The sequence below is a fragment of the Thalia democratica genome, chromosome 2 (assembly GCF_965202585.1).
Source record: "Thalia democratica chromosome 2, ktThaDemo2.hap1.1, whole genome shotgun sequence".
NCBI lineage: Eukaryota > Metazoa > Chordata > Thaliacea > Salpida > Salpidae > Thalia > Thalia democratica.
The window spans coordinates 45,561,559-45,574,941 of record NC_139166.1 but is presented as its reverse complement, the minus strand read 5'-3'; the positions used below and the strand labels follow the sequence as shown (position 1 = coordinate 45,574,941).

The 13,383-nt window shown below is 24.7% G+C and overlaps 1 protein-coding gene across 1 annotated transcript; it reads left to right on the top strand.

Moving 5' to 3' along the window:
- Positions 1–1,249: 1,249 nt before the first annotated feature.
- On the top strand, positions 1,250–8,509 carry LOC145829602 (transcription factor MafK-like). Its single transcript, XM_082937443.1, has 4 exons — positions 1,250–1,436; positions 4,824–4,949; positions 7,500–7,610; positions 7,809–8,509. The coding sequence occupies exons 1-4, from the start codon at positions 1,275–1,277 to the stop codon at positions 7,884–7,886; spliced, it is 477 nt and encodes a 158-aa protein (XP_082793569.1). The 5' UTR covers positions 1,250–1,274; the 3' UTR covers positions 7,887–8,509.
- Positions 8,510–13,383: the final 4,874 nt, after the last annotated feature.

Sequence of the window (13,383 nt, the reverse complement as noted above, 5' to 3'; positions counted from 1 at the left end):
GATACATTTCCGTTTCTACTGAATCATATTAAAAAAGTTTTTCTTGAATTTTGTTTATTGAATAACAAAAAATGCAAAAATAATTATGTCTACTGAATCATATGTTTTCAACAACTGATTTTTTTTATAAATTCTATTTTTTTTTAGTATTTAGCCCTCTGTGCACCCTGCAAAAAGCTTTACTAAGATCTAATAAACTGCACAAAGCACTTCACCTTTATCAATTGAAGAATAATTTCTTCAAAAAACACAGACAAAGCAAAATATGCCTTTTATGAATCAAAATAAATAATATGAGTCATTTATTATTTTAGAGTTAAAGAATTCAGTAAGACTTTTTATACCAATAACTTAAAAGTTACAGACAAACCTTAAGTTTGTTTTTTTATCTTTAAGTTAACATCTAATTTTATTCAGTCAGGGTGGCCAAAAAACCTAGATAGACAGTTTAGGTTAAAATAATTAAAATTTTGAACAAAAATCACTTAAAAACCTAGACAAACCTAAAATTTTAAACAAATTTTATATGTTAAGAAGTAAAATTTTGATTTAATACAAAAAATCTACCATATAAGTAAAAAAAAATTGTCTTCATCAAAATTTTTTTTTTTAAACACATTTAAAGTAGCTTTCAATATTGTTATTCTATTTAACACAGTGTTTCACCTTTAACTAATTTTTAACTAAAAATAGACTCAAAAAGTGTACTTTCAAAACCATGGAAGATATTTCTCAAAAATTAGTGGCCACCCTGTTTAGTGTTTCATCTTGTAAGTTTCCAATGTTTAAATTTTGACCTAAAGAAAGTTAATTTTGTCTTAAAATTTTTGTTTGAGGGTTATTTTTTGTACTTAATAGTTAAATTTTGAATGTTTAATAGTCTTAGCTATGTGAATTGTAAAAATAATGTTATTTTATTGTAAGACAGAAAATAAACTCTAACTATGGTCAATGGACTGGTGTAGATTTTTTTTTTGTCATTAGCTACACACCATACAAACTTTTTATTTTCTAATAAGTTATTTTAATTACTAAAATTGATTTTAAAATAACTTTTTATCAACTTTCTGCTACATTCTCATAACAGTCTATGTTTTTGATTAAATATCTTGTATTTAAAACGGAATTAAATTTAGCATGTAGTAAAAAGTAACTCTCTATTTCTTCATTTGTTCAAATAGTTGTCTGACTAAACTTAAAAACTTCTAACTTAAGTATAGTTGTTTCAGTTTGTACTTTTTTTAGCTTAAAACCTGTTTTTTTTTTACATTAAAATGGCTGAACAAAAGCTAAACTCACTACCTGAAGTTAAAGATGTATTTAACCTACTACCTGAAGTCAAAGAAGTTCAAAGAGCAGCCAAGCTGACTGATGATGAACTTGTGAATCTGACTGTAAGGGATCTCAATCGTCATCTGCGCAGTCTTTCACCTGCTGTAAGTCTAAAAATTTTCTTTACAAAGTAAGTATTAGTATTTTTTAGTTAAAAGTTTTATAGACCATTTTAAAAATCTTTTTATTAGATTTTTATTTACATTTAACATTGAAAAATAGTTTTTATATTTATTATTAGCTGTCATGGTTGAATTATTATAGAGTACTTAGATTTTTGCATAGAGCTAGAATAAAAGATTAAGGCCATAGGTTCAAATTTTCTTTTTTACAAAAATTAAAATTATTTCTTTTATGAAAACTTTGAGAATTTTAATCCAGAAGCCAGTTTTTATAGAAAAAAAAAACACGTTTCAGCATAATATTTGTAAAAAAATTCCAATATGAACGTATTGACCAAACATTTTTTTATGTCAGATTTTTCTAAAATTAAAAATTTACTAAAAATCCATTAACTCCGTCATTTTAGAACTAGAAAGCTCCAATTTTTAGTAAACATTCTTAATAAAGTTAAGACTTAAAATGTTGGAATTTAATAAGATTGATAAAAAGAGCGATAAAAAGTGGTAGTATTTTCTAAATAAAGCTTTTGTTTTCAAAGTTAAATTAAATTATGCTTAAAAAAGATTTAAATATTAGTAATAGATATATTGTAAGTATTTAAAGAAAATTGGTTTAAAATTGAAGGAAAAATTAGATTTTTACAAAACAATTTTTTTTCTCATTTTTAGTTTGTGACTTTAATAAGGAACCTATTGAGCTCACCAAATTTGATCTCTTACATCTCAAAAGTTACTTTGACATTTCAAAAGTGGTTATAGATATCTGGTAGATAAAATAAAACTACAAAATAAGATGAACTTGAAAAACACTCTATGACTGGTAGACTCTCTATGACCTTAATTGTTATATACAATCTGAAAAAGACAATTTTTTTCAGTTATAAATATTAAGGTGTTTTAGTATAAAACTGATTAACAGAAAAAGTGTCTACTTAATGAAATTCATATAAACTCCTTTTTTTAGGTTCAATAAAGAAACCTTTGAATATTTTTTTAAAAGATAGTATTTTGATTTACTTTATAAAAAATTTACTAACATATTAGTTAAGTTTTTTGTTTTAATTATTGAATAGTATTAGTTATGAAGTTTATTATGTTTATTGAAAGATACTACTGTTTTAATAGTTTGAGATACTACTGATTAACCAGATTTAAAAATACCATATTATATTTCCTGAAATCAATTGATTTTGTTTAAAGGTTTTTAAATTAAATACGTAAATCCAAGTTTTAACTAAGAAAACAAGTACTTACTTATTACCTGAGTTCTTGAGAGAGGCTTTATAATAGATACACACCAAAAGTTGTATCAAAAGTTATGGTCATTGAAAAGTCCACTTGGTCATTACAAGTAATTTTCTACTAGTGGATATTTTATTGAGCTATCGAAAATTAACAAAATTAAAAAAGTTTTTAAAATATGAGAGATTAAATTTAGAGAGTTTAAAAATTCTGTATGGAAGATACTAACTAAAAAATCTAAAATAGAATATTTTAACTAAAATATATCTTAATCTTATTTTAAAATTAGTCTTTCATCTTTCACAGTCTGTTCTTCATTAGTTTTTGAAAGTTTACTTGTTTTATTTTTTTAACCTTCAGAAAAGTCAACTTTTTCAATGTAGATTTTTTTAGGAGTTTATATAATTTTAATATAATTTTAAATACTTGACTTGTAGAACTTTTGTTACTGTTATAGAATTTTGTAGTAAAATTTTAAGTTTCCAGCAAAAAAAAAAGATAGAATTTAAAGATATTAATTAAACTGTGGCTATGATATATTTAATATTTCTTAAACTCCTTGAGTTTAAAAATCATAAATTTCCCTGTACTGTTAACTTTTAAAAAAACATTTGTGTATTTTTAAAGAATTAAAAAAGAAAAAATCAATTTTCACAGCTAAATACTTTTTTAAATAAGCTATTAAACTAATATTTATCTATATTCTATAAAAAGAATGTAAATAGTTTTTTCAAATTCTAATAATTTAAAAACTTTTTAGGCACTTCCACATTTTTATTTTCTACAAAAACAGGTATAATTGATAATGCAGTACAATAAGTAAGCGCCTGATAAATTCCGTCAAACTATGTTATTTATTTGAAATGGACAAATGTCATTAGTTTTAAATCTAATTTTCAAATTGTTTTAATTTACTTCCAAGAAATTAGGTTAGTTTTAATCTTTTATTCAAAAGATTAAATAATAACTAATTTTGTAAAATTAGACACGCTTTATATTTTTAACGTTGTAATAGACAACTATAGTTTGTAAGGAATATATTACACAAAATGTATCGAAAAATTGTTTTAAACATTATTTGATATAGTTTATTCTTTCAAGACTTTAATTAGCAAACTAAGTTTCGGTCAAAGACCTTGTCAGTACTTATATGAAATTTAGAATTTATAGGTTTGTTTATTAAAGTCTTGAAAGAATAAACTATATTATTTCTCCTAGAAGTTGAGATCTTTGTATTTGTTTTCAAAAAATCAAAACATACAACATTATTTGATATTTTAATTACTTACACAAAAGTAAACATTGTCAAAAACTGATGTAAAATTAAACGTAATTCTTCCAAAAATTTAAAGTTTATCATGATACATAAACAAAATTAAACATATTTGCATCTCTTACATATGTTTAAATATTATTGATATGTTTTTTAAAAGTAATCCAAACGAAATTAGTTTATTAGAAAATAATAAAAAGAACTATTTGCGAAGTACTATCTTTATTGAGTTGATGAACGTTTTGTACGTTTCTCCGTGTTAAACTAATAACAAAGCTCTAAGGAGTTCTGAAAAAATAAGTACTTCAAAGAACACAAGATAACAAGTAGAAGATAACGTATTTATTTTCTAAATATAAGCTCTTAAGTTAAGAAAAACAAAATGTTAAGCTTTAACTAAACCATACATAAATATGTTTGATAGTTATGTAGTACAACTTAAAATAATCACTTATAATATTTAAAACAATAGGAATAGTTCGAAGCAAGTTAATAATAAGAAAAAAACAATATAATCAACTAACTTCATGAAGCTTTCTGAGTTCTAAACTCAAAAGTGCCATAGAGGAGGTCAAAGAAACGTTAACCTTGAACCTTATTTAAAAGTTTAAAGAATTAAATATATATTTTTTAAATATGTTACCTTTTTATACTTATGAGGTAAAATCAGTTTTGTGAAAATTTTCAAATACAAACTTATAAAAGGAAGTTTTTAGAAGCTATGTTATCATGACTTTAACAAGTTATGCATTCCACGTTTACTTTGGGTATTTTAGACTTAATTTACAATTTACAGTTCTAATTTTACTTTTTTATATATTTTGCTACTTTATTAAAGCTCAAAAATTACATAGGAATGTAAAAGACTAAAACAACGCCGGAGGACTTTGAAAAATCGTGGTTATGCAGCATCATGTAGAATTAAGAGGCTGACTCAAAAAGATGAACTTGATATTGAACGAATCCGTTTACAAAAAGAAGTAATTTTCTTCTAAACTATAGTAACATCCCCTAAAGTTTATTCAATAATTCATTTTAAGCTGTGAATAAAATGTTTTACTCTTAAAATTTCTTACAAATTCATATTTTTTCTTACTTTTTAATGAAATGTTTATATTAACTAGTAATGTGCCGTACTCACTATCTGGGACCGGATACGGCCGTATCTTAATATGAAAAAAAATCCGTATCCGGTTCCGGCCAGATTCTAAATTGAAAAAAAATCAGGATCCAGGTCCGGCCGGATTCTAATTTGAAAAAAAAGTTTGGGTCTGGCCGGATCCTAATTTGAAAAAAAGTCCGGGTCCGGCCGGGTCCTAACAGAGATCTGGCCAATTCGGATCTAGTTAGTATAAAAGAGCATACAGAAAAGTATTTTTTCAAGAACAAACCCTGTGTAAATTAAAAAGAGTCATTTTCGTCAGAAAATACGGTCGAAAATTAAACACCTACCGTGATTGGCTCATTTTGTACATGTGACTAATTTACATTTGTTTACATTTAAACTATGAAACAAACATTTCAGAAATGCAACTCTTTACCTATGTTATAAAATAAAAAACTTTTCTACCAAATTGTCAACCTTATGGCTAGCTGTTCTACTGATTATTAGATTAAAGTAATTTTAGACTCAGGCTAGTTTATACTCACTCTAGCTAGTTTTTTTTTTTGACTTAACCATTGGCAACCCTGCTAGTTTGAAAATTTTTGGGAATTTTTGAAAATCTAAGGCTGCCTCAGGCTAGTTTATTTTTTTATAAAAACTCAGGCTAGTTTAAAGATTTTTTGAAAAACTCACGCTAGTTTTCTTTTAGATTTTTAATGAGTTTGAGATGATCCAGTTTTCAATATTTTGTGATTTTCTAGTTAGCTTTGTTCAAAAACTTGATTTTAATTGATAATAAATTGGTAAGGCTATAGGGGGGTCCACCTTGATTTTTACAAGTTGATCTTATTTGATAGGTTTTAATCTTAGCTACCAGGTACTTTCTACAGCTTAACAAAATTCGAAGTAGTTTTCGAGATACAAGGGGTCAAAGCCGGCCAGCTCAATAGCTTCCTTATAGAAGGTGCAAACTAAAAAGGCGAAAAAAAAACATTTTATTAATAATCTGTGTCCTACAGTTTTTAAGCAATCTTATTCAAATTTTCACAGTTTACTCTTTACTAAATTTCTTATTCTTTTGAGTGTAGGAATTTTTTTTATTTTGAGAAAAAGTTCCCTTTTTTTCAAAAAAAGGTGTTTTTTTGAATTTTAGACCTTAAATTTGTAAATTTCAATTATTCGAAATTCCAACACTCAAAAACTTTTAAACTGTGTAAGGAGTATTTTTTTTGAAAATTTGAGGTACCTAGCTTAAAAACCTAGGAGGAAATAGATTTTTAGTGAAATGGATATTTCCGCGTTTTTAGCTTGCGCCTTCCATTAGGTCCCTATGGAACTCTCCGGCTTTGACTGCTTTTATCTCAAAAACTGCTTTGAATTTTGTAAAGCTATATAAAACATCTGGTAGCTAAGATAGTATTCTATTAAATAAGATCAACTTGTAAAAAAGTGTTTAACCGCCCTGTAGCCTTAATTGTAAACATTACTTGAAATGTTCAACCTTGTGGCTAGCTGTTCTACTGATTATTAGCTTAAAGTAATTATATTTTTGGTTTTCCAAAATCTCATTCCGACTCAGGAAAGTTTATAATCACTCAGGTTAGTTTTTTTGAATCAAAGAGTGGTAACCCTGATATTAGCTGAAATTAGGTGATAATCTGGTTGCCAAAAATCATGGAAAGTTTATAAGTTTAGCAAAAAATATATTTTAGTGTTTTTTATTGTTCTTTCAATTTGAAGTTTTTTTTACTGTTCTTTCAATTTCAAGTTTTTCTTTTGTTCTTTCAATTTTAGAAAATTTAAATGTAAATATTGTTCAGAAAATTAACAAACATACCAGCTGCTATTTTTAACTGTTAATCTTAACTAGACCTTAATAACATATCAAAAACTTTCTTATTGTTTAATTATTTTAGCAGCACATTAATATTTTATTAGTCTAATTTTTTTTTAAACTATAATTTTTCAAAATTCAAAAGTATATAGTTAGATATAACACATAAAAGATAAACTTCACACAATTATACTTAGTTCGTAGTTAGTTATATAAAATTGCATTATCGTACATAGTAGTTTTTATACTACTTACATTACAAATAACTTAGAGTATTAAGAATCCGGTTCCGGCCGCATTTTAATTTGAAAAAATATCTGGGTCCGGTTCCGGCCGGATCTTAATTTAAAAAAAAAGTCCGGATCCGGTTCCGGCCGGATTCTAATTTAAAAAATAAGTCCGGATCCGGGTCCGGCCGGATCCTAATTTGAAAAAAAAGTCCGGATCTGGGTCCGGTACATCACTAATATTAACCGAATTGCTTTATTATTTTGATGAATAAGTATTATCATCTCAGATAAATTAAGTCAACAAAGTTTTTAGTATCATAAAATATTTATCAGATATTTTGAAACTACAAATATACTGCAGGTTGATAAAATTAAACAAGAAAATGATAGAATTAAGATAGAGCTTGAAGAGTTCCAAAAAAAGTATCACGATCTTGAAAATTTTGCTAGAAGTTTAGGAAAGCTTCCAAAGGTGACATTTAAGCTTTTAGATTTGAAATCTAATGTTTAAATTACAAATTTTATAATAACACTTCTTATGCTAGTATATATTTTAAATTATGTATTGTTTTCTGCTAGCTTTATGTTAAGAACTAGGTTAAATCTTGTAATATTCTAATATTTGTAAGAGTCAAAGTTAAACCGAAAAGTAAATGAAACTAATACTCAGGATGCACCTATTAGGATGAATGACACAGCTGCTGATCTCCGAGTTGCAAAATCGACATCTAGCAATGCACACCACTGAATTTTTAACTAATCTAACAAAAACAAAGTTATAAATTAAGAAAAAGCTCTATTAAAAATATGTTATAGACAATACTTTATGAATAATGACTTTATTTTTATAACTCTCATATTAGTTATGAAACTACATAAATTCAATTCAATTTTTATCAAAAAGTTTATAGTATAACATATTTTTAGTAGTTGCACCTACTAATCGTTATTAATAAAATAGTTTTAGAGATTTTTTACAAATAACTTAATAACTAGATTTTAAATAGTTTGTTAAATAAAACAACTACGTGTAACTTAAGCTGGATATTTATTTAATGTTATAAAATATACTTTTTGAAAAATGTTACCATGTAGATAAAGTATTAAAAAACTTATCAAATCGAAACTCCAAAAATGTATTGTGTAATAAATAAAAAATGTTGAATGTTTAATGCCTCTAATAATATTTATAAATTATCTAAGCATATTAGTTAAATATTTAAAAGAAAATTAAAAGTATCCTTTTATTTTAAATGATAAAAATAAAGCATATTAAAACAATTAGATATTACACTTAACAAATTAAAGTGAACTGCTTTAACTTAACTACCCGTTGTATTTTCAGTTTTAAAAATTGCTAGTTTAAAATTTCTACCATTATTTGTATAAGTTACTTGACTAAATTTTAGTTCTAATTTTATAACATAAGCTTTATTTGTAACTTGTTTTGGTACTGGTGTATCTACTTGTATAAATAGTTTTGAAAATTTAGATTGTTTTTATTAGTTCATTGATAAAAAAGAATATTTATTATTAATACAAGATGACTATTTTTGAATATTTGACCACAAATTGTTCTATTTTATACAGGTCAAATTGTATATTTTTAAGCTTACTTCAATGTAGTCGATTTAGAGTTGGTTTAACAAAAATAAAGTTAATTTTTTTTCCTTATTTACAACAAGCGTTTCAAAAAAAGTTAAAAATAAAAATATTTTAGTTCAAAGTGCTTTTTATTGATTAAATTTATCTGTTATAACGCCCTATATTCGTAAATTATTATGTTAGTTTTTTGTAGCATTGTATAACGAAGTTAGTTACATTTTCATGTATTTAATTCTTTTTCTTTCAATGAAATCTTATTTGTATGATAAATTATAAACATAAAAGCCAAAAATTTTAAGTATTTAAATCTCTCGTTTGTTATAAAATTGTTTTATATAGATATACATACACTTAAAAACCATTTCATTCCTTTCAATGCCTTCTAAAACTGAGTTTATATTGATATACCTTAATTTGACTGGTGACTAAAATTTACTAATTGTATTAAGTTGACTTTATTATTTTTATATATGTATTTTTACTTTTAAATTTTCATGTACTTCATCGTCAGACTAATAAAAAGTATTAAAAGTTGAGTTTTAAGATTAAATTTATTATACTAACTTTTCTTTTAAGAAATCTTATCTTATAAATTAATGATATAAACAACTAAAATTTATCTGTTATATTCATAATATAAGTACTTAAAACTAGATTATGATATATCTTAATATGATAAAATGAAGTGAAAAACAAAATTAAAACTTCATATTAAAAAAAAAAATTAAGACTTTAAAAGTTTAGATTCGAAAAACTAAGAATAATTATAAAACTACTTATTTTTCCAGAAAATGGATATTTTGCGTATTACTTTTCATGTATTGACATCGCTAGTTTTGATTGGGTTTCTGCTTTCCACACAAACATGTTTTTAAATTTAAGAACAAATTTATTAAAACAATTAAACATGGCTTAAATCTTCCAAGTACTTTATATTCTAAATGTTTATTGCAATGAAAAGCTCATTAAAATAATGTCCCAATTAATATAATTTGTTAATTTTTACTCTTGAGTGTGTTTTTTAGTTATCTTTTTATAGTTTTAGTATTTCAAATGTTTTTTTCAAATTTTGTTGCTTTATTTTTATTAAAAGTTGAAACTTAAATTGTGTATTTTAAATTGCATTTCTGTCTCTGTCAATGTTTCCAAAAATCTGGAATTAGAAAATTTAGGCTAAAAAAAACTGGAATTTTAAACAATTTTAACATGTTAAGTAGTAAAATTTTAGTTTGACACGAAAAATCTACCACGTATATAAAAAAATGTTGTCATCATCAAAAAATATTTTTATAGAAAACATATTTAAAGTAGCTTTACAGTATGTTTTCAATGATATTATACTACTTAACTCAGTTTTTAAACTTAACTTCCAACTAAAAATAAACCAAAAAACGTGTATTTTTAAAAACCTTGAAGAAACAGAAAACTTGGAAGAATTTTTTTTTTAATTGGCAACCCTGCTTTATGCTAAATTAGAATTATTTTCAGATTGAGCTTGAAGCTATTAGTGACTTAATAGTCAAGATAACTAAACTAAAGCGTTAAACAGGGTTGCCACTCTTGGAGTCAAAAAATCTTCCCTGAGTGACTAGAAACTTCCCTGAGTAACCTTAAACTTCCCCGAGTTTCCCTGAGTTTTTTTCAAATCCTTAAAAACTTTACTATTTATTAAAAAATACAATGTTAATTCTAAGAGTATTGAAGAACTAGCCAAAAGGCTTAAAAAATTTTAAATAGGCACATAAAAATAAATAAATTTAACTGTTTTGAACAAAAATTTGAAACTATATTAACTCATTCTAGATATAGAAAAAAAATCCCTGAACTTTTTAGAAAAAATCAAATCTTCCCGAAGTTTTCCTGAGTTAAAAAAAAATAATCAAAATTACCTGAGATTTTATATAACTTGAAAATTCCCTGAGTGTGTGGCAACCCTTGTTAAAAAACAAAAAAAAAAGGTACTATACTGATATTTAAATCAGCCATTTGTTGATTACTATGTGTTTCTTATGTTCAATAAAAATGTGAGACTATGTATGTTTAATTTTGAAACAAATGTGTATGTAATTACCGCACAAAGACTTAGCAAAACTTTTTACTTAAATAAAAAAGGATAATTAAGCATTTCAGAAACTTTAATTTTTCTAGAAGTTGTATTGTGAAATAATTCATGTAAAACACGGCAAAGATATAGACGACTCCATAAAAAAAATCGGGAGTTTAAAAGTACTTCTCGGTAATTGAGCTACACGCCCTTATTTACTTAAACTGTTTCAATTCATATGAAATGTTAGATAATGGAAAACTGAGATATATAAATACAATTTTATCTCAGCAAACAACTTTAAGTTTTAAATAATCGTATTTGAGTGGTAGATGAACATGTATTCTTAATTATTAAATAAATTATTTTATTAAAAATAGATAGAAAGTTTCTACAACTTAGACTACTAGAACTCAATTTCATCTTAGCCAAATAAAAACCAATATTGGAAAATATTTTTTACAACCAATACAGTTTATTGAACGACAAAAATGTGCTCAAAATATTTGGTCCTAGGACCTGGTGGACGAAAAAACCTTTCGGTTATCGAGTCGCACACCACGAATACCTTTTAACGTCTTGTCCAGAATAGACAAATATTTTAAACAAAACCACCAACTAAACAAAATATGCAAAACATCTTACAGTTACATAAATTACATTAAAAGTTAATCCAAAATTACTTTAAAAACAATGAAAAAACGACAAGCTTTTCAACTGTTTAATAATTAACAAATGGTATAGTTATCAACAAAGAAACAATTATCTCAGCAAACGAATGAAAAACTATCTAGGATTAACAGGTGACACATTAAAAAAATAAGGTGCAACCCAAACAGTGACTTTGAAACTTAAAACGGAAATGGTACAGAACTTTAAAACACATCTGGAAAAATAACTATGTTTATTTTTAAACAATCTAGAAAATAACTCATCACATTGAAAAAACCCATACAGTGTGTTGTTTATGCAGCAACTGCATCCTTGAAAAAATTCCGATTACTCAAGTTTATAGAAAAAAAAAATTAAATTAAGGATTTAAAAGAAGCCTGAGAAGTTTGTTTGAACATAATAAACAATAATGAACCGGAGAAAAGACAAGAATTTGATAATTCCTTCTGTCTATGCGAAATTAATTTAGAAGACAAGAAAAGTGTAAAATGTATTAACTATCAGGTAAGAAATATATTTCGACGTCTTTAAAAACAGTTTGTCTGTTTTCAGATGCATAGTTTCTTAGTTGATAAATTAATTAGTACAACTAGAATAAAATAGTCAGGTACTATCTAGTCAGGAATTTTTTCCTTAATCATTTAAGGAAAAACATCCTAAGATCCTTTTTTTTGACTTTCTTGATTTGATAGTTAAGAAACTATTCAAACTAAGTGGCATTCATTAACAACATTTTTTCTAAAATGCTAAAGTATATATGTTCTTATGTAGTCATTTATTTTCAAAAGAATAGAAACAAAGTAATTTAAAACTCTAACATAAAAAATTGGTTTAGTCTAATAATTAATGTAGCTCACTTGTTTTTATTTTTTATTATATTAGACTAAAAATGTTTTTTTTTCTTAGCTTGTTTAAACTTTTAAAAGTATATGTTATAGGTTTTGATCACGTGTGTGTAAAAACTAAACCTTTAGAAATGAACATAAAAGAGGGACAAGTTTCTCAACTTATCTGTTAAATGTTAGCTGTAGAGCTACCTTAACTACAAGTCAGATAGTGAATTTACTATAATTAACATAAGGTATATAAAATATTTATAACGCTTTAGTTGAAAATTATGTTAACTTAAATTTTAAAAGGAGATTTTAATGTAAATACTTTGCTTATTATTAATGAATAATTAGTCATCAACTAATACAATTTTTTAGTTTTTTCTTAAAAATGAGTTAAAATAAAAAACTAATGAGTTAATTTTGTCTCAAGTGATACTTTAGAGCGTATTCTCAGAATAAAATCTATTACTAGTTTTTATTACTTTATAGTTTATTATGAAAAAACGTAAAAATAAATAATATTTAGATACATAAATATATATTATATATATATTATATGTTTTGATTTTTAGAAAACAAATAAAGAGATCTCTACTACTAGAGGAGAAATAAAGAATTTATTCTTTAAAGACTTTATTTTACAAACTAAGTTTCGGTCAAAGACCTCGTCAGTGCTTACTCAACCAAAAAATATAATATGTAATTTAGGTTATAAACCACTAAGTAGTGTAGCTTAATAAAAGTAACTAGCCAAATTAGCTAAAAAAGTTAAAAGTTGTTTAATTATAACAATTATAGTTTAATTACTATTTTTTATTAAGTATAATTATTGTTAATAGTTACACTGAAGGTTCAAAGTCTTCAGTAAATTTAGTATCTTCTTTAGTAATATTTATTTGCTTGAACAAATATTATTCAAATAGAAATTCTATTTAATAAACTAATAATCATATTATAGAAATCAACAAGTTTTTAAAAAAGAACAGTAAAAAAGACAAATCTTCTAGAGTTCCAACTGAGGTTATTGTGTTTTTAAAGTGAAACTCTTTAATTTTTAAAGCTATAGTTATTATTCTAAAATCATTTAATAA

What these genes read in the sequence shown, in the direction of transcription:
- LOC145829602 (XM_082937443.1), top strand. Translation starts at nt 1,275, where the DNA reads ATGGCTGAACAAAAGCTAAACTCACTACCTGAAGTTAAAGATGTATTT. An exon ending in TGCGCAGTCTTTCACCTGCT is followed by an intron (nt 1,437 to 4,823) that starts GTAAGTCTAAAA and finishes AAAATTACATAG; the next exon opens with GAATGTAAAAGACTAAAACA. An exon ending in GTTTAGGAAAGCTTCCAAAG is followed by an intron (nt 7,611 to 7,808) that starts GTGACATTTAAG and finishes ACTAATACTCAG; the next exon opens with GATGCACCTATTAGGATGAA.